The 23045-nt window shown below is 53.3% G+C and overlaps 11 protein-coding genes across 11 annotated transcripts; 5 read left to right on the top strand and 6 right to left on the bottom strand.

Annotated features, from left to right (window-relative positions):
* Nucleotides 1–207: 207 nt before the first annotated feature.
* NCS54_01156500 (GH16 domain-containing protein) lies at nucleotides 208–1540 on the bottom strand (the record flags this gene model as incomplete). The annotated part of the gene is made up of 5 exons (XM_053156838.1): nucleotides 208–305; nucleotides 353–1022; nucleotides 1074–1120; nucleotides 1168–1221; nucleotides 1273–1540. 5 exons carry the CDS (start codon nucleotides 1538–1540, stop codon nucleotides 208–210), a joined length of 1137 nt encoding a protein of 378 aa, XP_053012813.1.
* Nucleotides 1541–2933: 1393 nt separating this feature from the next.
* On the bottom strand, nucleotides 2934–3569 carry NCS54_01156400 (Hypothetical protein; the record flags this gene model as incomplete). The annotated part of the gene is made up of 1 exon (XM_053156837.1): nucleotides 2934–3569. The coding sequence occupies exon 1, from the start codon at nucleotides 3444–3446 to the stop codon at nucleotides 2934–2936; it is 513 nt and encodes a 170-aa protein (XP_053012812.1). The 5' UTR covers nucleotides 3447–3569.
* A 385-nt stretch (nucleotides 3570–3954) lies between these two features.
* NCS54_01156300 (Rhamnogalacturonan endolyase) lies at nucleotides 3955–6153 on the bottom strand (the record flags this gene model as incomplete). The annotated part of the gene is made up of 5 exons (XM_053156836.1): nucleotides 3955–4162; nucleotides 4211–5112; nucleotides 5162–5200; nucleotides 5250–5409; nucleotides 5456–6153. The coding sequence occupies 5 exons, from the start codon at nucleotides 6151–6153 to the stop codon at nucleotides 3955–3957; spliced, it is 2007 nt and encodes a 668-aa protein (XP_053012811.1).
* Nucleotides 6154–7079: 926 nt separating this feature from the next.
* NCS54_01156200 (Pre-mRNA-processing protein 45) lies at nucleotides 7080–8924 on the bottom strand (the record flags this gene model as incomplete). Its single annotated transcript, XM_053156835.1, has 2 exons — nucleotides 7305–8924; nucleotides 7080–7250 (listed from the first exon to the last, which is right to left on the bottom strand). Exons 1-2 carry the CDS (start codon nucleotides 8883–8885, stop codon nucleotides 7080–7082), a joined length of 1752 nt encoding a protein of 583 aa, XP_053012810.1. The 5' UTR covers nucleotides 8886–8924.
* A 507-nt stretch (nucleotides 8925–9431) lies between these two features.
* On the bottom strand, nucleotides 9432–10172 carry NCS54_01156100 (Hypothetical protein; the record flags this gene model as incomplete). Its single annotated transcript, XM_053156834.1, has 3 exons — nucleotides 9432–9455; nucleotides 9505–9960; nucleotides 10020–10172. 3 exons carry the CDS (start codon nucleotides 10170–10172, stop codon nucleotides 9432–9434), a joined length of 633 nt encoding a protein of 210 aa, XP_053012809.1.
* A 558-nt stretch (nucleotides 10173–10730) lies between these two features.
* NCS54_01156000 (PhoD domain-containing protein) lies at nucleotides 10731–12755 on the top strand (the record flags this gene model as incomplete). The annotated part of the gene is made up of 4 exons (XM_053156833.1): nucleotides 10731–10805; nucleotides 10858–10863; nucleotides 10917–12517; nucleotides 12566–12755. 4 exons carry the CDS (start codon nucleotides 10731–10733, stop codon nucleotides 12753–12755), a joined length of 1872 nt encoding a protein of 623 aa, XP_053012808.1.
* Nucleotides 12756–13290: 535 nt separating this feature from the next.
* On the top strand, nucleotides 13291–14187 carry NCS54_01155900 (Hypothetical protein; the record flags this gene model as incomplete). The annotated part of the gene is made up of 1 exon (XM_053156832.1): nucleotides 13291–14187. One exon carries the CDS (start codon nucleotides 13291–13293, stop codon nucleotides 14185–14187), a length of 897 nt encoding a protein of 298 aa, XP_053012807.1.
* A 208-nt stretch (nucleotides 14188–14395) lies between these two features.
* On the bottom strand, nucleotides 14396–15020 carry NCS54_01155800 (Hypothetical protein; the record flags this gene model as incomplete). Its single annotated transcript, XM_053156831.1, has 2 exons — nucleotides 14396–14738; nucleotides 14791–15020. 2 exons carry the CDS (start codon nucleotides 15018–15020, stop codon nucleotides 14396–14398), a joined length of 573 nt encoding a protein of 190 aa, XP_053012806.1.
* A 377-nt stretch (nucleotides 15021–15397) lies between these two features.
* On the top strand, nucleotides 15398–17029 carry NCS54_01155700 (Hypothetical protein; the record flags this gene model as incomplete). Its single annotated transcript, XM_053156830.1, has 3 exons — nucleotides 15398–15874; nucleotides 15928–16379; nucleotides 16429–17029. The coding sequence occupies exons 1-3, from the start codon at nucleotides 15458–15460 to the stop codon at nucleotides 17027–17029; spliced, it is 1470 nt and encodes a 489-aa protein (XP_053012805.1). The 5' UTR covers nucleotides 15398–15457.
* A 1197-nt stretch (nucleotides 17030–18226) lies between these two features.
* NCS54_01155600 (Hypothetical protein) lies at nucleotides 18227–19057 on the top strand (the record flags this gene model as incomplete). The annotated part of the gene is made up of 1 exon (XM_053156829.1): nucleotides 18227–19057. One exon carries the CDS (start codon nucleotides 18227–18229, stop codon nucleotides 19055–19057), a length of 831 nt encoding a protein of 276 aa, XP_053012804.1.
* A 978-nt stretch (nucleotides 19058–20035) lies between these two features.
* On the top strand, nucleotides 20036–22871 carry NCS54_01155500 (Hypothetical protein; the record flags this gene model as incomplete). The annotated part of the gene is made up of 2 exons (XM_053156828.1): nucleotides 20036–20233; nucleotides 20292–22871. The coding sequence occupies 2 exons, from the start codon at nucleotides 20036–20038 to the stop codon at nucleotides 22869–22871; spliced, it is 2778 nt and encodes a 925-aa protein (XP_053012803.1).
* Between the last annotated feature and the right edge of the window lie 174 nt (nucleotides 22872–23045).

Raw genomic sequence — 23045 nt, 5'->3', positions numbered from 1 at the left:
GACGATTGTACGTGTATCAACAGAGATGTGTAATACATAAAACGCTTCCAAAAGGAACAAGTTTGCAAAGAAATAGTCTATGATCTGCATATTCTTCAACATGTGTCTATCTACAAACAGGCTCAATCAAACACACAAGCCCCTTTTCCTTAACGCCACGCTTCGAATCATGAGAAAGAGTCGTCCATACTAATCCAACAGTCAAGCTCAGGAGGATTGATAAACCTCAAAAGATCCAAACTCCCAATACGCATTCTTGAAAGCATCGGGGTTATTGGCAACAAGATCAGTGCAGTTGCTCGAACCTGTACTCGTCAGTCTAGCTCTCTTCCAGTTGACCACATCCACTTACATCCTGACTCATCCCAGACGGCATACACCAGCTCGCCGCACAAGTCAATGTTTGCAACGATGCTGTTGTTCTTAAAGTGAGAGCCAATGTTGCAGTCCGTGTTGGGAAAGTCGGCGAGAGCTGTTCCCCAGGTGCTCGGGTTGGGCTTCTTGCTCTTGATGTCGGAGGGGATCGAGTCTCTGGCGAACTGCCACATGCGAATGCCCTCTTCTCGCCATTCCATAGCCATGATTCCTCCGCCATTGTTGTTGAAGCTCGTTCCGTAGCCATCATCGTCAGATTTAACACCACAACCCGCATTGTCGTTCTTGCTGTGGTCACAGTTCTTCTGCAACGCCTTGCCAGTAGCTTTCCGTCGCACATCCATAGAGCAGCCAGATGTAGTATGCAGTGTCATTTGGTTTCCGTCGGCAGCCTGATTCGTAGCCTCCATAACATCGATCTCGCCATTGTCGGGCCAGTTGGAGTGATCGGTGAGCCAGAGAGCGGGCCAGGTGCCGCAGCCGTAGGGGGTGTGCTTGACATCAAAGATGAAGAGGCCGTCGTCATACGTCTTCTTGGACTCGACGCGCACCGAGAAGCGACCCGTCGAGGCGTTGGGTTCGTCATTGGGACCGACGGATGTGTCGACTCGGAGGATGGCGGAGCTCGATGAGGCGTAGGTCAGGTTCTGTGGAAGTCAGTATCACAACGTCTTTCAAGGTCCATAGAGGAGTTGTACAAGAGATGTTGCTTGTTCTTTGGGAACATAGTGAACGAAGCCCCCGGCTAGAATTGTGTCAGCTAGTGAACTCGGGAGTCAAAGTTGTACTCACTGGGATCGTATCCAGTAAAGTAGTTAAAATTGTCAAAGAAAGACTCTCCATCAACTGTGACAATTGTTAGATACAAGTTCTGATAAGCAAAGAATAATAACCGACTTGTATCCTTGAGGCTATACGAAAGCGCTGTATAGTTTGGGTACTCGTTCTTCTTCGCCTGTGTAACCGCAACTCCAATAATGATGGCGAGGATAACGAGGATAGCCACCACGACTCCCGCCCATACTCGCTTCCTCCAGTATCGCGGGTTCCACCAGGGCATGCTTGGAGAAGCCCGTCGGACATCCTGTCCCGGCCTGGAGAGCATGATCTCGTCGTATGCAGGCGGTATCTCTCCAGGTTTGACTTCAGGTATAAGTCGGACCATTGTGTTGACTGTCAAGTATAATCGGGTGTGTAAAGGTGATGCTGAAGAAAGAATGTCGGAGTCTTCGGGGTTGAATCACAGATTATAGTGGTTAAAAGAAACTACTGAAACACTTACGCCTCACTTGGTACACGCAATGCCCAAGGGTATGGAGCCATGATAAACACCACGACCGGCTTTAGACAGTCACGGCTCCGGAATGCCAACACTCAGTCTATCGATGTTTCTTCTCTCCCCCCACATACCCGTATCCACACCCACGCTTTCTGGGTGGACACCGTAGAATCAAGGCTGTGCTCCGGTGAGGATATCCATGATGTGCTTAAATCAGGGGTTGCGAGGCCAACACGACGGCCAAAAAAGGAATCGCATCAGTCAGACTAACTCCCATCAAATAGGATCAGTCTAAGAAGAAAATAGCCCCAGAAATAAGTTGCTGCAGGTTCCTTGCAAGGGAGGCAAGTGTCTCTGCTGTGGCTAGCTGCTTGGGTCGAGGAGACGCGTAATCTGGACCACGACCACGGCCGAAACGATCGATCGATCCTCCCAGATCCCGAGCATAGCGTCACCCATTCCTATCTCCACCGGGCGACCAAGCTCTTTTTGGTCTCTTGTCCGGAGATAAAGAAGAAAAGACAAAACTTTCCCCTGGTTTATCATGTTCATCCCGTCGGTGATCCGGGCGAGGTCCACCGGACGCTAGAACACTTACATATACGAGGCCATGTGGTATGGTAACCCCGACAGTGTTATTGGTAAGCGAGTAATGGTCTAGATAGACGAGTCAACACAGAATTCTTTAAAAAGCAACCGATGCTCATGTTGATGGAGGGTTCGTGTTGGGCAGAAGTGTTGCTCGCTCGGGAGTGAACAAGAGCCCGAGCCATCACCTATCGCTGCGGTGTGATGTGCTATCATTTGAAAGTCGCGATAAGACAAAGCCATATATTACATGTCATTTGTCCAGAAGAGTCAACTCCTTGTGTGTCCGATATGAATACGTTCTTAATCATGAGAAAGCATCCGTCTCGGTCAAATGCTGCGAGTGCCGTAGGCAATTGATTTGAGTCAGGTACCAGAGACATTTCTATCCTCCAACTGTAACTTGCATCATCGCTAGAGCACCTTCTTCAAGGCGATTAAACGTGTCTTGGCATGATTGATAAGTTACGGATTTAAGCGTCTATGAATAGAACACCCGCCAAGGGTGGCATCATTTCAAGAATCCTAAACAAGGGCCCTTGACCCGGCAAGAAACATCAACAACCGCAGTATTATACATTGTGAATCTAGCTGCTTTGCATTTTTGGTAGAACAAGATAGGATAATTCCAGTATCATACAGGCCATGACCCAGAAACCTCCGACATGGCGATAATCTCACACTCCCGATTCTAAACAGTCAAAGTCCTCGAAATGGCAACAACAGCGCAAAGCCAAGCTCCAATATCCGTCGTCAGCATCCTCGTCATGTTGACGCTCAGCCACCTCCTCAACATGCCCACATTATCCGTCCTCTCCTCAGCGCACGTGTCGTCCATGAGATTCTTGAGCTTCCAGGCGACGGCGGGCACGTAGACGAGGTGTCCCAACGCGAGAGCAGCCGTCCCCGCGTAAAACGCCGTCGACCCGCGGCTCCGCAATAGAGGCCGCTCCAGCCACACGGCGGCGAGCGAGGTCCAGAAGGTGGTGCCGATGAGCGACACGACGGCCCACGGCCCGGAGCCGAAGAAGCCCGTGATGTAGCTGGGAAGGATGGCATCGGCTTGCTTGTGCTCCACGGGTGGGCGCGTGAAGATCTTGAGGAAGAAGTCTTGGTCCCAGGCGAACCAGAGGGAGCAGGTTGATGAGACGAGGGGCGTCACCAGGAGGAGGGTCCTGGGATTGAAGAAGGCGCCGGAGGCCATGGTTGGCTTTTTGGGTGTTGATTGAAGTCGAGATGTGGTGATAGTTGAAGTACTGAGACTTGGTGTTGAGGGGGATGAGGTGAGATTGAGGCGAATGCAAGCTGCAATGCAATTAATTATCTTGTGCAGTTCTAGTCTTTAACTGTTATAAGCACCCAAGCCAAATCAGTTGGTAGTTCCTTCTCAATCGATTCTTCAAATCATCTGACTTGACTCGCGACGCGAAAACCCTCCGACTGCATCGCTCTTCGCTCTTCATCCTCAACAGCTCCACATGGACGATCCCCTTCAGTCGCATTCCGGAGGTTTTAGACGTCACAAAGCCTCCGATGTTACAGGCATGTTGGTTCAAAAACTCCATTGACGATACAACTATTTTACAGACTATCGCATGATCTCGAGTTTCATTCCGAGTTTTTTTCTTCATCATTTAATTATTCGTGTGCCGGCATCGGAAGCCATTCCCAACTACCAGACATGAAACTCTTTCGTTAACACGTTGACCACATTAGTCAATCTCAAGCCTCAAAGCGTCATACTGCACATAAACAGACGCCGGCAGCACAGCAGACTCATAGTCAGTAGCATTGTACGGCAGGCTCAGCACAATCTCGTTCTCGCCCTTGCTCAGGAGACCCGCGTCAAAGACAAACTTGTGCGCAATGTTGTAGCAGCTCACAGAAGAGCGCACAGCACACGAACTGCTGTGGTGGTACCTTGAACAAGTTAGCACTGATATCTTGTAGAGGGGAAAGCATACTTACGGAATAACCCACGGCTCGAGATCCTTGCCGTTGATGTTGACCGTGTACTTGAGGTTCGAGTGAGGCTCCGAGGCGTTGTACACATCCGTATTTCCGGCGGCAGTCTTGGCTCCAGCGAGCTGAACCGTAAAGGTGGCCTGCTTCTTACGCTTGACCTGGGACTCCTTGAGGTCAAAAGCGATAGTCCAGTTGTTGACATCGCCGTTACCGACATAAGCCTCGGGGCGCACGTAGTTTGCCCGTCCGCCAAACACGCTCCAGTGCACGTAGTTGAGGTCCTTGCCCACATCGCTCTCGCCGACCTTGAAGTGAACACCATCAGGGTAGTCCTTGGGGAAGTCGTACGCCGCCCAGTAGATGCGGTATTGCTCCGGCTGCAGCGGCTTGGAAGTGTCTGGCTCAAAGCCGTGACGGTACTCGCCCGAGGTCTTGTCGGGGGTTCCAATGCGCCAGAGCTCCTTGCCGGAAGACTCTTCCTTCCAGGTAACCTTTGTCTTTTCCGTCTTGCCAGCCTTGATCTTGATCTTGTCCTTGGTGAACTGTCCAAAGATGCCATCGGCGTAGACGGTCAGACGGTACGTGCCAGCCTTGACCATGGGAATGGTCGCTCTGCCACTGTCGTCGAGATTGGCCCAGTACTGGTAGGCGTTGACATCGAACACATTGTCCTGGAAGTCAACACCGCTCTGGGCGAGAACGGCGATGGGGTTCTTAGCTCCCTTGGGCAGATCGACCCTGACCTCAAAGGTGCCGCGGTTCTTGGATGGGACGTAGTTGGGGACATGCTTGGCGATGGAGTCGTAAAAGTCGGCGTTCCACTCGGGATCCGCATACTGAGCGGCATCGGCCTGAGCAGTCAGGATATCCGTGTCGGCAGGGAAGCGGTTGAAATGGTAGTATTGCTATCCGCGGTTAGACATGTTCATCTCTCCGAACTCGGGGTATACTTACAGGTCCGAATGTGCGGTCAAAGCCATGTGTAATGTTAGGCTGTGACTTCTTAGCTAGCTATCACAAGGTCAGGGTTATAGTTGCTTACAGTCTGGTCTCCGTGGTGGTTGGAGCTGATGTAGTTGTAAAGGATGCCATCCACAGTCAGATCCGAGTGCAGAGGTCCTCCAAAGTAGGTGTCCTTGGTGTTCATGACGAGCCAAGCACCATAAGCATCGCCATCCTCAGTCTTGGAGCCATCGGCAAACCTTTTCAAATCAGCAACCATTCTCAAAACCACATATGACCACTTACAGTCCATAGGCGTTGATGTCACGCCAGTTGTCCTGGAACGTGTACTTTGTAAAGTAGTCCGCCTCCTGCTTGACATAGGCATCATCAGGCGTGTTGCCCATATACCACGTCGCATCCTGCACCACGACCTGCTTTGCCTGGGCCTCTTTTCCAGGGAGAGGCGCGTATTGCTTCTCGTTGGTCAAGAGGTGCGTCCACATCTCGCTGTTGGGCCGGAACATGGTGCGCAGCTCCTGCAGGTTGCGCAGGAATGGCTGCTCCTCGTTGTGGTAGGCCACTCTGCTAAAGGTGTGCAGGCCCGTCTCGCCGTCACGGAGGAACCAGTACTGCTCCAGAACCTGGCCCGTCTCGGTGAACGTGTCGGCCATCATGATGCCGCCGTAGTCCTTGCCGCTCGAATCCTTGCCCTTGAAGAGCTTGTACTTGGGCGTCATGGTGCCGGGAGTCCAGAATCCCTTGGGCGTGCAGTAGCAGTCGAGGTACGGGCCCTGACCGGTAGAGCCCGATCTCGTGCCCAGGAGGTTCGTTCCATCGAGGGTGAGCTTCACGATGGAGCCACCAGGCTTCTGGACGGCGGCATAGAGGCGGTCGTTGGAGATGACCAGCTCAGTGTCGGATTCGGTTGCCTTAAGAGCTGCGGCCACCCATTGAGGTGCCTGAAGCAGCAAGGCGGCGAGGGATACGCTGCGGAACTTCATAGCGACGGTGGGAGATGTGAGTGTGCTGGAAGCCCTAGCCCTTCACTAACAGCTTCACGAGCTTCATGTCCCTTTTATAAGCTTCTCAAGTCCCCCACAGCCCAGCCAACCCCCATTGTCATTTGGGGGATGAAGCTTCGAGTCAAGACCTAGCAAGGTGAGCTCGAGTTCCACCGAGCAGGGCCATGTTTCCCCATGGGGAGATGCCGATCGCCTCCTTTCAGGCTAAGGGGACGACCGGTTGGGGGAGGTTCCCCATCTTTGCATTCGGGGTTCGGGAGAAAGACTTAGCGAGAGGGGAACCTGGCTCTCAGGAGAAGCCTCTTAGCTCCGGCAAAGACCCTGTTGCGGAATGGCATGGCATGGTGAATAACATGATGATTCTTGTCCGAGTCCAGGGAATCGCGGGTCGTCGCCTTGGCCCCCCCGCAAGTCGGGGCCCCGAAGCGGCCATAATTCCGAGGCTGGGGGAGGGGGACCCAAGAGGCCCAATTCCACGTATTGGAGATGGAGCTACTCAAAAGACTTCAACGTGCGTGACCAGGTCGTAGCTTTTCGGGGTAAAGTTCTCCAGGCATCCCTGTGTTGCTGGTCAAAATTGTGAAGCGGAAGGGAGCGGAAATTTGACACACCGACTTGGACATGACACATCTATATGACTTTGACTTGTACCTAAGTGCAAGGTCAAGTGAGATGAGACTTTACTCTGCCTCGTCTTGCTCCGAGGTTACTATTACGTGGAAAAGCAATCAATGCTGATGATGATTTACAAGGACAGTCTAAGTGGTATCTGCACATAAAAGCCGAGTTGGTGTCAAATATCTGCTCCTCATAGCAAAAGTTGTTGGAACACACCATCCTTATTATCATTGACGCCTGACCTGGGTCTAACTTTATACACCACACATAACCGTACAATCTGCTGCTTAATCTTCGTCGTCGTCGTCCACTCGTGGCCGCTTTGATTGCCTGCTGTCTTCATCCTGCAGACCGTAACCTCGCTTTGACGATGAGCCCTGATCCACCTCGGACAAGAACTTGTCCACATTAAAAGGGTCGCCGGCATCCTTCTCGAACTGTACTGGTCCCTCTCGCGCCTGGAGAGTGTGTGTTAGCGTACAATTTAACCATTTGAAAGATGAAGTACTGACCTCAACCTCGGCGGCGCCCTTAAACGTTCCCTTGCCCAATGCCTCTCCAAATCGACTTGCCTTTTGGATCTTAGCCATCTCCCTATCTCCTGCCTCGGCGTCGTCGTCATCCAGGTTGGCTCGTGGCCGGTAGATGCTGCTGATAGCGTCCTGCGCTGCAAAGAGTGGCTTGTCGTAGGGGTTGTCCTCGTTGATGCCGCTGTCAAATCCACTTGACTGGTTGAATAATCGCGAGTCGTACATGGTTTCCTTGGACTGCGTCGGCTTGGCCACGCCCAGAGCAATCTTCTCCGAGATGTCTCTGCCTTGTTCGCGGGCCATGACCTGAGCTCGGCGCTCGGCACCCATGCGGTTCTGCCGTAGCTTTCGCTCCTCATCTCGCTGCTTCTCCTGTCGTGCCTTGATACGCTCTCTGACCTCTTCGTCCTCACTATCGGATCGATCAGACTCGGAGTAGCTGTAACTTCGCGATCGTGACCTTGAATCTCTCGAGTCTCGGGAGTCGCGAGAGTCTCTGCGTTTGCGGCCTGCGCCTGCACGCTCTGCTCTGGCCTTTTGGGCCAGCTCCCGTAAATTCTCTTCCTTCTGTGCCTTCTCCTTCTCCGCTAGTCGCTGCTGCATCATGGCGCGCTGCTGAACCTCGTCACGAGCATGACGTTCCGCCATCTTGATAGACTCAGCAAACTGAGCATGCTTGTCGCTGATGGCCACATCCTGCAGTCCCCTTCCGTCTGCCGCCAATCGCTTGTCCAGTGGTACCGTAAAACCCTTGGGGTTCTTCCAGTTTGAGACTGGAGGCGGAATCCTCCACATCTCTTGGTCTTCGGCTGTAAGCTTTCTGGGCGGCGAGTGCATAACTGGTGGAGGGGGTGAGGGTGGTCCTCGAGGAATCTTCTTGTGCTTGAACTTGGGGGGTTCCATAGGATCGCGTTGCCTCTCGACAATCTTCATGATGCGGTCCTGCTTCTTCGAGTTGTCGCCCATCTGGTTCGCCGGTGTGTATCGTACAAAAGTAGCATCCTTTCGCTGTCCAATATTCACATTCTTCGGCTTCTGCGCAGCCACCGCACCGCTGACCAACGCGGCCAGGGCATTCTTGGTCCTTTCCGTTGTTGCCTCGACAGACTCCTTGTCCGGTCGCGAAAGATCAATCTCGCCCGCGTCGGCGCGTTGTCGAAGAGGAATCAGCTCCTTGAATGATGTGTGAACTATGCGGGTTTCGCCGTGGCCCTGTCGCGCGATCGCGTCGTATTTGACCTTGCCCTCGGAGTCGACCTGGATCGCCAGCGCGTTGCTCGTCGTCGCGCCCTTCTTGCCCATGTCGAGCGGGTACTGGGCAATGGGGATCTCGGGGAAAGCGCCTCCATCGCCAAAGTCCTCCTGCGTGCGTGGTCGCCATCCTGATCGCTGTCCGTAGGCAGGAGGGCCGGATCGTTTGAGCACGAGCTGCGTCTCGTCGAGCTGTCCAGGGCCAACGATCCTCACGCCACGCTGCTGCGCTCGCGCCGGAGCTTCCTCGTCCTCGCCCGTATACTTGGGTTTGGGCAGCGCAGCCTGAAGCGACCCGGCGATCGACGTCATTATGTTGTGTTGATGGGGATGGAGTGTTTGAATGTCTTTGAAGATCGCGGAGGCTCCAAGGTTCAGAATTTCAAGAGGCGACGCGCCAAAATGGGTTTAGCGCGGGCCGCTGCAGCACCAGCCAAGATCTTGGGGCGCTACCTACAGGCTCCTCAGTGACACCTAGAGCACTTGACAGCAGAACCTCAGAATCAGTCATTTTGACATTTTGTTTTACAGGAGATGAATTGTACGAGTGTTCAAGTATTCAGGAGAGCTCAGAGTTCAAGTATTCACGTCATATTATGACATCGCATCGACAATTATTAGAACAACCCTCGCTATCTCTAGCAGTCCAATCAAGCGCATCATGACAACTTTCATCGGCTTCGTCCAAGTATAGAGCATCACAGCCTCGGGGCCGAAAACAGGCGCCACGTAAATCCCCAGCCAGACCGTGAGCTATGTTTCCATTGATTATACATAACATTTCCAGTATCCGCCTCCTTTTTGATCTCGCGCCTCGTAACACCCAGATCCAGCTTGGTATATGGTACATCGAATCCTTTATACGTAACCCTTGCGCGCACCCTTTTGGACAGTTAGCGCATGTCAGTCTCTTAGACTTGGTCAAGCATACCTGGAAGAAGAACCGAACGACAAACACCTGCAGGGCACCCATACAGATGATCAGGCCGATCTGGATCATGCTGAAGTTGATGATTCGGCCCTCGGTGCTGTTGACGGTGGCAAAGTTGCGGTTTTCACGGGTTCGGAAGTACTTTTGGTTGCGCGAGATGGTAGAGAGCTGGCCAGAAACCTTGAAGATGGACTCCTCCAGGACAGAGGTCTGCTCTGGGGTGGTTCCCTGCTTCGAGGGCAGCTGGGCGCGGGCCTCGTTCTCGACGGCAATCTCAAAGTCGACATACTTTTCGGCAAAGGTGCTCATCTCGTTGTCGAAGCAGAACGAGTAGTCACCAACCACGTTGGCCGAGAAGACAAAGTCACCCTGCCTCTCCTTCTGGCCATCCATGATGATCTTGCCATTGGGACCCTCAACAATGTAGTCGACATCGAAAGAACCTCCAGATTGGACCTATAGTATGATATTCAGCTCGAGTTCCGATGCGTATGGTGGCGTCGTGTGAGGCTCACGGCAAAGTAGAATGCGATCTTCTCGCCCTCCTTTTTCGTCGCAGTGTAGAAGCAGGCCTTCTCGTTGGCGCCGAGCTTATAGGTCAGGGCAGTAGCGGCAACGTCGGTGATTAGGCAGGCGAACAGCCCGGCGAGAAGTGTCGGCAGTCTCATGGTTGCGGTGTTGTGGAAGATGTTGTCGCGTGCTTGACTGGACGGCTGGTTCAGGACAAGCTGTCGCCAAAGTGGATGGTACTCGAGCACATGTAACTGAACGGGCCACGATTGAGCTTCGGCGCGGAATTTTGCACCCACCGGGCCCCTGGCGCTGAACCCCTGGAATGGGAATGCCACCTAGCTGGAGCGGAGCCCCTCCTGAGCTGAACTAGCCACAGTCGAGAAGCCGCAAGCCACACCTTGTTGGTGGGCCAAGGGGTGTCAGCCACACTTCATTTGCCAATACGCGTTCAGGCGTGTTCCATTACTCGTTATCAAGGATGATGACCTCACTCCCCTGTCAAGCTCTTTCAAGGAGTACGTGGCTGACTTCTTGAACAATCCCTCAAACGCAACCTTTGATCCTCATGTCGCATTGACAGATTGGCATGACGTCCTACTCGCATTCTCTTCTCTACTCTCCTTGATCGACGATATCTCCTAAATTGGCGCCTCCACGCCATCCATTGCCAACCGTCAGCCGGCGCTTTCTTCCCCTAAACGGCCATCTCCAAAATGGCCCTCCAGACGACAGTCGCAAACGTATCCTCGGTCGCCCTGAGGATATGTGCCGTCGTCTTTTTCAGACTTGTTTGTATTCTCCGATGGATTGAATGACATAATTGACTAACAATACATGTAGTTCCCTGTAAGCCAGGCAGCCTCAGAAAGCTCCCGAGACAAGTCTAACCTCCATGACAGGCTCATTTCCCTTCGATTGCATTTGCACTCTTCGCCATCTATGTCCCCTCTTACATCGCGACCTACTTTTCTAAGCCCCAAGTGGAGGTCCTCAAGGATGAGGTCGATGTCACCGTGAAAGAGTCCACCATTTCATCTACAACACCGTTGTTGACCAGAAACGGCGTCGCAGTCGCCCCTGAGCCTGAAGTTGTTACAGATGTGGTTGACATCAAGGAGAAGATTGTCGTTGGTGAAAAGATTCCTAGCGCATCCAAGATCCTCTTGCTGGGAGCTCCCAGCGCCAGACGCCCCATTGCCTCATTCCTGACCTTCCTTATCAACGTCGTCTTCATCGCCTTGACAGCTGATGCTTTGTTCCGCGCGAGATGGTATTACCCTGCCGATGACCTCTCCTTCGTTCGTCTTGGATACGTCTCCCCATCAGAGGCTCGCTTCGTCATCCGCGAGCCGGATCAGACAAAGCTGCCCATTACATTCGAATACCACATTCAAGATCCCCAGCTGTCATCTGAGACCAACTTGTGGTTGACCGCGGGCTTTGTCACGTCGACTGACAACAGCACCGATTTCACAACAACCCTGACTATACCCCTCGACGACTCAAAGCAGAGAAAGTATGAGTGGAGGACCTCCAATAACCATACTGGCGAGTTCCGATCTGCTCCCAAGCCAGGACAAATGCCCGACACCGAGAATGGATTGTTCACGTTCCTCTCTACTTCTTGCATCCTGCCTCGCTTCCCCTACAATCCGGTGGACCACCCCCTGGCTATCCCTGGCCTGAGGAACTTGGCAGAAAAGCTTCCCTCGCTGAGCCCTCAGTTTATGCTGTTCCTGGGCGACTTCATCTATGTCGATGTTCCAGAGCGATTTGGAAAGTCGGTTCAGGAATACCGCATGCAATACCGCCAAGTTTACGCTTCACCAGACTGGGCTCCCGTGGCTCAGAACCTGAGCTGGATTCACGTCCTTGATGACCACGAAATCTCAAATGACTGGTCCTCAAACACAACTGGCATCTACAGCGCCGCTGTCGATCCCTGGCACATCTATCAAGCCAACGTTAACCCGCCCAGAGCTCAGTCTGCTACACAGAGCGGCCCAAGGAGTAACGCTACTTGGTACGAGTTCACTCAGGGCCCGGCCAGCTTCTTCATGATGGACACCCGCAGCTACCGCTCCAGCAACAACCTCCCATTCAATGCGACCGACAAGACCATGCTTGGAAAGGAGCAGCTGGCTGACCTGCTGTCTTGGTTGGCCCGTCCTGAGCTCCAGGGAGTTCGATGGAAGTTCATTGCTTCGTCTGTCCCCTTCACCAAGAACTGGCCTGTCAATGTCAAGGATACCTGGGGCGGTTTCCTTACGGAGCGAAAGCAGATCCTTGAGGCCATGTGGGATTCCGGCGCACGAGGCACTGGTGTTGTTATCCTGTCCGGCGATCGACACGAGTTTGCTGCCACAAGGTTCCCTCCACCTGTTGGCTCGCGATGGCCTCAGTCTGCTGCCGCTCACGAGTTTTCCACCAGCCCTCTGAACCAATTTGCTTCTCCTTTCCCGACATATAAGCAGACAGACGATGAAGATGTTATGATGAAGTAAGTTTGCCTCGTTACCTTTCATTTCTGCCACTAACAGCAAGATAGCTATGTCCCCGGTGGCACCTCCAAATTTGGTTCCTTTTCGATCGAGAAGCAGGGAGAGAAGAGCAGCCTCAACTACACACTCTACATTGACGGCAAGGAGACTTGGACAACAGTGGTTGAAGCACCGGATGCCCCTGAGGGCTTCAAGTCTCCTCCCTCAATCTGGGACCGACTTCACCAGTTTTTCTAGAACGAAATAGGGTCGCGGTTCTGGAATCGCGAGGACGACGGTTTTTCCTCTGGGTTGTTTTTGGAATAGCTTTGTAGTATCTAATATCTCGTGCTTAATTAAAATTTCATTGTCCTTACTTCTACGAGGTGACCCTCGTCGCGATCATTCTTCCACCAACGGGACGGTATTTCAGGGCTAGGGTTGGGCTGCTTCACTTTCAGGTGTACTTGTTGATTTTAAATAAACAAATGCCACATATCCTCTCCCAACCAAATCGTTTTCTTAAGTAACAACCAAGTTCATCCCCCGTACCATTACAGCGGCCAGATCGGCATCCGTCTGAGCCCATCCCGGACCAGATCACGGCCCCACCCCGATCTGCCCCACACTCAGCCTCCGAGCTTAGCTCACCGCCCTGGCCCGCCCCTCCACTTGCCAGAAAATTTCCCCGGCAAAATTCTCAAAAAAGTTTCACGACGAGCCCAGCATCAGCGCGACGACGTCTCATCAACAATTGCACATTTTCAGCCACAGCAACAACCCGACATTCGCAATGGCTGGCCCAGGCAACAGGAAGAAGCGACAAAACGAGGGTCGTGTACAACGGCCCTCAAAGAAGCAGAAGCGGAGAGCTCTGCAAGAATACAACAGCGACTCTGAGGGCGACGACGCGCAGCAGGATTTTGATGCTGTCAACCTCCTCGATTCCGACGACGACATTCACAACGCCAAGGTCGACGACGTGGGTGCTTCCGACAATGAAGGGACCAGCTCAGATGAGGAAGGTCCCGCATTGAAGAAGCCACTTAAGAAGACAAAAGCAAAGGCGCAGGCAGAGCCCCAGAGCGACTCGGAGGCGGACGACGATGAAGAGGAGGATGAAGAAGGCTCCGATGTCGATGACGATGATGAGGAAGTTGGTGGAAAGAGGAAAAAGTCCAAGCGCAACGACCCCAATGCTTTCGCTACATCGCTCTCCAAGATTCTCTCCACCAAATTGTCAACATCCAAGCGATCAGATCCCGTCCTGTCACGAAGTGCCGCCGCCCACGAAGCCTCAAAGGCGGCGGTGGACAGCGCCCTAGAAGCCAAGGCGAGAAAACAGATTCGCGATCAGAAGCGATTGGCGTTGGAAAAGGGCAGAGTCAAGGACGTGCTCATCGCGACCGCCAACGACACCACGGGCGAGCTTGAGACGTCAACGTCGGAGATTCTAGTGACGGAGAGGAGGCTTCGAAAGGTAGCGCAGCGTGGTGTGGTCAAGCTATTCAACGCTGTCCGCGCCGCCCAGGTCAAGGCACTCGAGACGGAGAAGAACTCAAGAAAGGAGGGCGTCATCGGTATGGAGCAGCGGAAGGAAAAGGTCAACGAGATGAGCAAGAAGGGATTCTTGGAGCTGATTGCTTCAGGAGGCGGTGGCCTAAAGAAGGGTGCGCTCGAGGAGGCATAAGGTTAATGTTCTTTTTTCTTTAAGAGGAGTAGTAGAATCATCAGGCCGACCTCTTCCGGCCCTCGCAACGAAAGTCGCAACAAAGATACCCCTAATGCACCTGAATCCCCGCCATCGCCGGTCCTTTTCTTCCCAGGGTAATAGATACAAATACAAGTCCTCATATCAAAACAAGCCCGCCGCTCATCATGTCCTTTTTATTTTATTTTTATTGGAAATCGCTCGCCTGAAGGTTCCTCGTCATGGAGGGCAGCTTCACCCGGAGGCCGTCCAGCTCCTTGGTCATGAGTACTTGGCAGCCCAGGCGACTCGTCTCGGTGAGGCCAAACGCAAGGTCGAGCATGTCGTTCTCGTCATCCTCTGGCTCGGGCATCTTGTCGAAGTATTCATCCTCGAGGACGATAACGTGGCAGGTGGAGCAGGCGCAGGAGCCTCCGCATGCGCCCTCCATCTCCAGGTCGTGCGCTTGAGCAATATCTAGAAGGTTGTCTCCTTCGCGGACAGCAATCTTGTGTTCCTGGCCATCCTTTTCGATAAAGGTAATCCAGAGCCTAGGCAATGTTAGTCTTTCGGCGGTGTAGTGTTCTAGCTCGGCGAACATACTCTTCGCCCGGCTTCGGAGGTTCAACATGTCCGTGTCGCCGTTGTGCCGAGGTGGTGAATGCTCTCTGGGATACGGGGGAGAAGCGGGCAGCTCGAGGAATAATAGCTGATCGACTTCGAGAAGAGGTCTGTGATAGAATGCTTCCTCTGCTGAGGAAGGGCTGAGTTCGTCGGTAGGCCGTGGCCGGAAGCTTGGCCAAGCTGGTCGCAAAGGATCGTGATGCGGACATGGCTGCCGGGGTATTCGGAGGATAGACCGCGGGGAAGAGTAACGAGAAACCGGGGAAATGCGAAACTCGAAAGAATTTCAATGCGATTTTAAACTCGTCGAAATGATCTTCGTCCCAAGCATGCAAATGTCAAAAAGGTTGGAACACGCCAATTTCGCTCAATGGACGCTGGGCCCTCCACGGATTCGTCTCGTCCTCTTAGATCCAAGATGATTTTAAGCAGGCCGAAAAAAGTGAGTACTAGACTCGAGCTTCGGATAGCGGAGGCCTTATCGGCCGGTGAATCAATTTGCCGTGCTCCGGTCCCGCCCTCTCTATCTCCGAAGGCTGGGTTTGTGGGCCGCGGGCGAGCATGATTTCATTTTCTAGGATCCGAGCTCGACGTCGCATTTCTCTCTGCAATTCCTTCTCCCGAGACCAATGCGGTCGCATGCACAATGTCGACTCACCGAGAAGGCTTCAATCCCCTGAGGCCGTACTATATACCCCCGACCATCGGTGACCCCTCCGAGACTCTCGCCAAGTCGAGTCCCAGCCCAAACCCGTTCCCCGATGGCCGACATGTGACGGTCGCCGGTGGGCGGTACGCCTCCAAAGCGCGTGATATCTTGAACGACCTTGAGTACAAGGACTACTTGGGGGATAACTCGCCGTCCATGGTGCAGAATGTTAAGGACCTCATCGACGAGCTGCTATGGAAGTATACCTCGGTCCTCATGGCCCAGCCTTTCGAGGTGGCCAAGACTTTGCTGCAAGTCCGGAACCAGGATGAAAATGCTGCTCTGGTTACCCCTACGGTAGAGCCAGAACCTCTTAAGAAGCGAACTTCCACATATGGGAGTTCCATGTATGATGTGAGTCGTTGGAGTCACTTGTAAGTGGCACACCGCTAATGATGACGACATAGTTCCATGAATCAGATTCTGAGGGCGACGAGCCCGCTTACTTCACATCGAGCGTGCCCGCGACTCCCACTCCCTCTGGTCCAAAGAGCTCAAATGGCCGCCGGACCCCGTCTCCTCTGCCAAAGCCGAAGATTCCGGAGCACTACCTGACTCTGCGTCGACCGGACTCGATTCTCGAAGTAATTGGGCAGCTGTGGGGGAAGGAAGGTGCCTGGGGCGTTTGGAAGGGGTCCAATGCGGCGTTTCTGTATACTGTTTTGCAGTCACTGCTAGAAAACTGGTCGAGAAGTTTTCTCAGTGCCATATTCAATGTCCCGGATATAGGCGTCAAGGAGGATATCGATCGTTTGATTGATATTGCCTCCCCATATCCTTGGGCATCCCTCTTTGTGGCTGCAACTGCTGCTGTTGCCACTGGGCTGGCTCTCTCGCCATTAGATTTGGTGCGCACGAGGTATGGTCAATCACCTTTTACGCACGCGAGTAATACTGACTCTAGACAGACTCATTGTCACACCAAGCTCCAGAGGCCAGCGCCGGACGCTGGCTACTCTCAAGGCTCTGCCTTCATACCTCTGCTCCTCAATCCTTGTCATCCCGACCGTCCTCAACTCCTTGGTTCACCCTCTTATCACACTCTCCACACCCCTGGTTCTCCGAACCCGATTCATGATTGACAGCCAGGCTTCGCCCATGACGTTCTCTGTCGCCAAGTTCTTTGCCTCATCGGCTGCAATCCTCCTTAAACTCCCGGTCGAGACCGTCCTGAGGCGTGGACAGGTCTCCGTCTTGTCGACCTCCGAGTACGTCAAGGCGCTCGGTGGTCAGGAGCAGTCACTCACAACCATTGTTCCTCCTGGTCGCTATGACGGCCCCTTCGGTACCATGTACCATATTGCAACCGAGGAGGGAACACGCGAGGTCCCCACCATCAGGCCGAATGTCACAAAGAAGGGTAAGGGCAAGAATAAGAGCGTTGCCACAACCACCTACAAGGGCCAAGGCCTGGAGGGACTCTGGAGAGGGTGGAAGGTCAACTGGTGGGGTCTTGTCGGACTCTGGACGGCGAGCGTGGTTGGCCACGGCGGAGAAGGCGAGTTCTGAGACCCCTTGGGGTCCGACATTTATGCTGTACTGAGGTGCATTTGCTTGCATGGCGTTGGGTTGGCATGGATCTCTCCTCTACGAGCTTGACGACGGGACGCATGATATCCACTTCCATTTTTACGAAATGGTGTTTCAAAACAAGAAAAGGTGCTCTCTCTGTTGATGACTATTCATGGATCGGATTCCATCCATGTTGATGAGGGATATGCCACCATCTAGAGGTACCGTAAGGAGCTGCGCCGTTGGTGATCATGCACATGCTTACCTGGATATCTTTACGGGCTACGCGATAAACGCAGTTATACGTCTTATGACCATTGATCAATACTTTCCGTCCACGTTGTTGAGTGATTTGACGTGTTGTCTCTACCTGTGCCCAGCATGCTTTTGACCTGCCATTATGCGCTGACGTTATCCATCAACCTCCTGCCGACATATGTTTCAGTCATTAACGTAACACGATGTTCTAATTCCGGAGGCGCCTGGCCTTAAAAGCCGTCGTCCAGCCTCGGAGTGGCGTCCGGCTTCTTGCATCTCGAGGGCCCGGATGACTCTTCGAATGGTTGTGCATTTTCGGAACTGCCCAAGTTGAAACAGTCGCCTCTGGTCCTTTCATTACAGAGTTTCCGCCGAGAAACACAAGATCCAACATCTTATTCGCCCATTCCGAGGCAACACTTGCACATTCAGCCTCAACCCTCCTTCTATGCCGTGTCTCAAAATGCATGATTCGTATCTTACTCTCTGCTGACCAAGCCGGGAGAAAAGGTCTCATGTAAGGGGGCTACCTGCATGGTTAGGCTGGTGTCTGAGAGCGTTGTACAAATTTTGGGAGCATAGTTACGAACCAAGGGGAATGGCCAATCACGACTACTCCGATACAGCCTTCGGGTGTTTGTAACTGGAGAGATGGGGGACTGTGTCAGAGGTTTCGTACGTACACTGGAAACAAGGTCAGTTTTCGTCTTGACGATATCCCAAGGTGTTGGAATACTGCATTGTTCTCGAGATAGCTCGTAAGAAGGAACAGAAAGATGAACACTGCAGCCAGCTGTGCAGATATAAAAGGGCATCAACTTCCTCTGTGTTTTGGGAGTTCAAACCCTTCAGAGGCACTTGTCGGCTCTGCATTGAATTCAAGGTTACATCAACTTGATACCCTCGTTTACACTTTCTACTGTTCCCGTGCTCATCATGACTTTCTTTACTGCAATGGGCACTCTTTATGCCTCTACTTGGCTCTATCTTCTCTTCTCTGCCGTCTCCGTCTCAGCACACGGCCATGTCACTCAAGTCATCATCAATGGCGTCGCCTACGGGGGATACCTGAGCACCAGCTTTCCTCTCCAGAGAAAGCCCCCAGTTGTGCTTGGCTGGACCATCGAGCAGCGAGACAACGGCTTTGTTTCTCCTGATCAGTACGGCCATCCCGACATCATATGTCACCGTGACGCTGCCCCGGCCCAAGGACATGTCCAAGTGGATGCCGGCGATACCATCACCATAAAGTGGTCTTCATGGCCTGAGAACCACCGTGGGCCTGTGCTGGACTACCTAGCCAACTGCAACGGTCCATGTGAGACTGTGGACAAGACGAAGCTGGAATTCTTCAAGATTGATGGGATGGGCCTCATCTCACAAGGCAGGCCTGGAAAATACGCCGACGGTGCCCTGAGAGAGAATGGTTACACCTGGAGTGTGAGGATCCCCGGCAACATCGCCTCTGGAAACTACGTTCTTCGACACGAGATCATTGCTCTGCACAGTGGACTCGAAAGGAACGGTGCCCAGAATTACCCCCAATGCTTCAACCTCAAGATCACCGGGAGTGGCTCTGACAATCCACCTGGCTATCTCCGTACTGAGCTCTATGAGGCCAATGATCCTGGGATTCTTGTCAACATCTACGGCGGTTCGCTCAATTACCAGGTCCCGGGCCCGACCATCGTCAGTGGGGGAGTCTCGTCGGTGAGGCAGAGTCCTTCCAGGGCGACGACAACTGCCAAGTGCACCACCAGGTCTTAGGTTGTGGCTGGCTGTCTGAGTGGTCTTTTCAACCACGAGCTCTTCACACATTGTGTTTATGATGAGCTTGTCCGGTGGGGTAGATATGGATAACATAATGGTAATGCCAGATTTCCTAACAGAAGTTAACTAGAGAACCGTGTGTCTCATATGTGACTCTCGTAAATATTGACTGTTGCTTATTCCTGATGTGTATGGAAACTAAAAGGGGAAGTACCTAAACTTGACTGGTTTTAATTGGAAGACTCATTCATTGAATGCTTCATGTTGAGGTATATCACAGCGTATCATGTCGAAATCGATCATTCATCGAGTCTATCTAGTTGTGGTGTAAAGGAGAAGACGCCGAGTGAACTAACGGCAGCTGAGATTTCCCTGGCTAAGGTGAACTTTCCAATAAACGCTTTTCATGGGTAGCCCCGTGCGAAATTACCGAATACCTGTAATTCGGCCTAGAAACTTGTCAAGGGTAACAGATGGGAAGTCCTCGTGTTCACTGCGGTGTTAAACTCGGAATTGTGGTTGGAAGTACTTAGGGGTGGAGAGAAGAGGACACAGACGACGGCCACGAGCAACACTGCAGAAACACCCAAATGAACGAAATTTCAGATAAGAGCAAGACCGAATTTAACAGTATAGACGGATTCAATTCCCCAAAAGTGAGTTTGCTTGACAAGAAGATATGATCTACGAGATACTCTAGGGTAGGGATTGAACAAAAGGAGGCCACGTGACTTGGCGTTTTCATGTCACGTTCCACTGTTCAACGTTGAAGCTCCTTGAATTTTGATCCATTTCAACTTCGAGCAACATTAGAAAAGCCGCTCGACTGAGGGGTGCGGTGCTGGCTCTTTAACTCGATTTTCTCTGCCCTGAACCGGCGCGATATGCACTGATTCTTGCCACCGGTCTCTGCGCCAGCCCCTGCGCGCTCTCGTCTCTCCCTTAATCTCTTTGTGCTGGGCGCATCGCGACATCATGGCAGCACCAACCGCCAAACAGGCGCCTACCAATGGCGAACTGGCGTCTCCTTCCGCGGCGCGCAAATACAAAGCCTCCGACCTTCCACTGCCTTCGGCAACACGAGGAGCGATCGAATCTCTTGCGCATAGCTTCAAGAAAGAAGGCGCTTACGATTCCATTCGGAAGCAAGTATGGGACAAGTTTGAAGCTAGTGTACGTCGCGCGCAAGGGTAACAAACGATATTTTGTCTTCTAACACATCGTTCCCCAGGACTACGAGGCCCAAGTTACGAAAGCTATCCTCGAAGTGGCTGAACAGGAAATCGAGCGCAATCCACAGCAACTTCTGACTCTCGACCGACGAAAGGCTGCAGCCCTTATTGATGGCGCCCTGGAACGGTCTGGAGTCTACCAGAAGGCCGAGTCTGTCATCAGTCAATTGATTGACGTGGGCGCTATTGAAGAGCGCATTCGTGAAACCCGCCGCGCCGAAGTTGGTGAAGAAGCAGCACAGGCGGAACAAGTTCGCGGATCGAAAACCGACGAGGAATACGCAGCCGATACCGAGGCTCGACGAGCTGAACGTGAACGCCTACGAGAAGAATTACGGCAGAAGGAGCTGGCGATCGAAGAGGAGAAGCGACGGATCGCACGAGAGGAACGAAAGAAGGAGGAACGTGAGCGTGAAAAGGCCGAGCTCAAACGTCAGGAAGAGAGAGACGAGCGTCGTAGGAAGCGAGAGCAGGAGCGTGAAGAACGTGAACGGCAGCGAGACATTGAACGAGAGAAACGACACAAAGAACGCGAGCAGCGCGACCGGGAGCGAGATCGGGATCGGGAGAGAGAACCAAGAGATCGTGACCGAGATCGTGACCGAGATCGTGACCGAGACCGCGACCGAGATCGTTCAAGGGATCGAGACAGAGACCGTGATCGTCGAGACCGCGATCGACACAGAGACGACCGCCGCAAGGAGAAGGAAGCTGTCTCGGCAGAGCTCAAGGAGAAGCTATCAAAGGAGGAGCACGAGCGCCTGGAGCAAGAGGCTTTGGCTGATCTTCTCCGGGAAAGCTCTAAAACGACCCAAAAACAACCAGAACTGGAGGTCGATTCGTCCTTGGCACCACCACCGAGAAAGTCTGGACCGGTTTCTGCTATCAACCCTATCCGGCGTGAACATTCTCGAGTTACGGAGGGCCGCAAGCTTAGTGACGCTGGGCTCAAAGCAGATCGTGGTGGCTCAGGTACACCTGCGGATGCAAGGCGTCCAGACCCAAGGGACGAAAAAAAGCCAAGCCGCAGTACCTCCCGAGCTGTAGACCGCGATCGGGAGCGAGACAGAGAGAGAGAGAGAGAAAGGGATAGAGACAGGGATAGGGATCGTGACAGGGACCGAGAACGGGATCGCGACCGCCTCCGAGACCGAGATAACCGTCGAAACGATCGGCGCTCCAACTCCCCACGTCGAGACCGTAGTGGGTCTCGAATCAGGGATAGACGTGACCGAAGTCGATCACGGCTTCGACGGGATAGGACCCGCTCACGGACTGGGAGGGACGATCGCGTTGCTAGAAGCCGTTCACGACCCAAATACGACCACTACGAAAGAAGCAGATCTCGAAGACGAGAGAGAAGTCGATCCCGAGCCCGTGTGGATTCTCGAGCGCGAATCGATCGAAGGGAGAGAAGCCGATCCAGAGCCCGAACGGAGAGGAGAGATCGAAGTAGGGACAGACGAGACCGGTCACGCTCGAGAATGCGTCCTGAGAGGAGGGATAGAAGCCGCTCACGCCCTAGACGGGAACGTAGCCGCTCTCGTGATGTGCGCCTTGGTGGAGCAGACCACTATGATCCGCGAGAAAGGGAGCGCGAGCGAGGTCGGGATCGGGATCGTGAGAGAGACCGCGACTGTGACCAGCGTTCGCCTCCAAGACGCCGAAGCAGGGAAAGGGCTCGTGAGGCAGACCGGGACCAAGCCAAACCCCGCGAAAAGGAACGCGAAAAGGAACGCGAGAAGGAGCCCGAGAAGCCAAAAGAAAAGCGTGTTGAAAGGCCTACTGAAAAGCCTACTGAAAAGCCTGCCGAAAAGCCCGAAAAGCAGCCTGAAAGGCAACCTGAAAAGGCACCAGAAAAACGGCAAGATCGTAGAAGCCGTTCTCGGTCCAGAGTCACGACCTCTGCCCCTCGACCTGGCTCAAGCAAGGCTCAGGACGGCCTTGAGGAGTGGAAGATGGAAGAGGTCAGGAAGCGAGAAAAGGAGGCCAAGGCCTATCTGGCGGCTCAGAAGGACGCCAGAGACAAGGGCTTGCCGATCCCTGGACTTGACGACAAGAAGAGCAGTGGCGAGAGGTCTCCTGACTTGCGTCGCCGCTGGAACATGGACGACATTGACCGATACACACCTGGAGGCCGTGAAGAGCGGCGAAGGAGTCGAAGTCGAAGTCGCAGTCGACAGCGGGATAGAGACAAGGACAGAGATCGAGACAGGGACAGGGAGACGGCCAGAGAACGGGAACGCGAGAGAGATCGAGACAAGGACAACAGGGACAGGGACAGGGACAGAGACAGAGGAGATACGTATCGCCAGCGAGACATGGACCGAGATCGCGATAGGGACAGGGACCGACGAGATAGGGATCGAGAGAGGGACCGTGACCGTGATCGTTCACGGGATCGCGATAGAGACCGCGATAGAGACCGCGATAGAGATCGGGAGCGGCGTGATCGGGATAGGGATCGTGACCGAGACCGAGATCGCGAACGAGATCGGTCGAGGGACAGGCGCAACAGGCGGGACAGGAGTCTGTCACCTCGGCGAGATCGAAGGGATCGTAGCAGGAGCCGTCGTTGAGCTGAGTCAAAGCAGTGAGGGTTGGCTTATAGGCGTGTATGGCAGGGATAGCTTGAATGACACTCCAATAATCAGTAATCAGCAGAGGGGTTAGGGATTAGGTTAAGTAGATACCCAACAGGGGCTCGAGATGGTCGAGATAGATAATGATAGCGTGGTTGGCTTTGTTTAGAC

The sequence above is a fragment of the Fusarium falciforme genome, chromosome 9, assembly GCF_026873545.1.
Source record: "Fusarium falciforme chromosome 9, complete sequence".
In the NCBI taxonomy this organism is placed as follows: domain Eukaryota; kingdom Fungi; phylum Ascomycota; class Sordariomycetes; order Hypocreales; family Nectriaceae; genus Fusarium; species Fusarium falciforme.
Note: the sequence above shows the minus strand (reverse complement) of the source record. Positions and strands in the feature narration are given on the sequence as shown.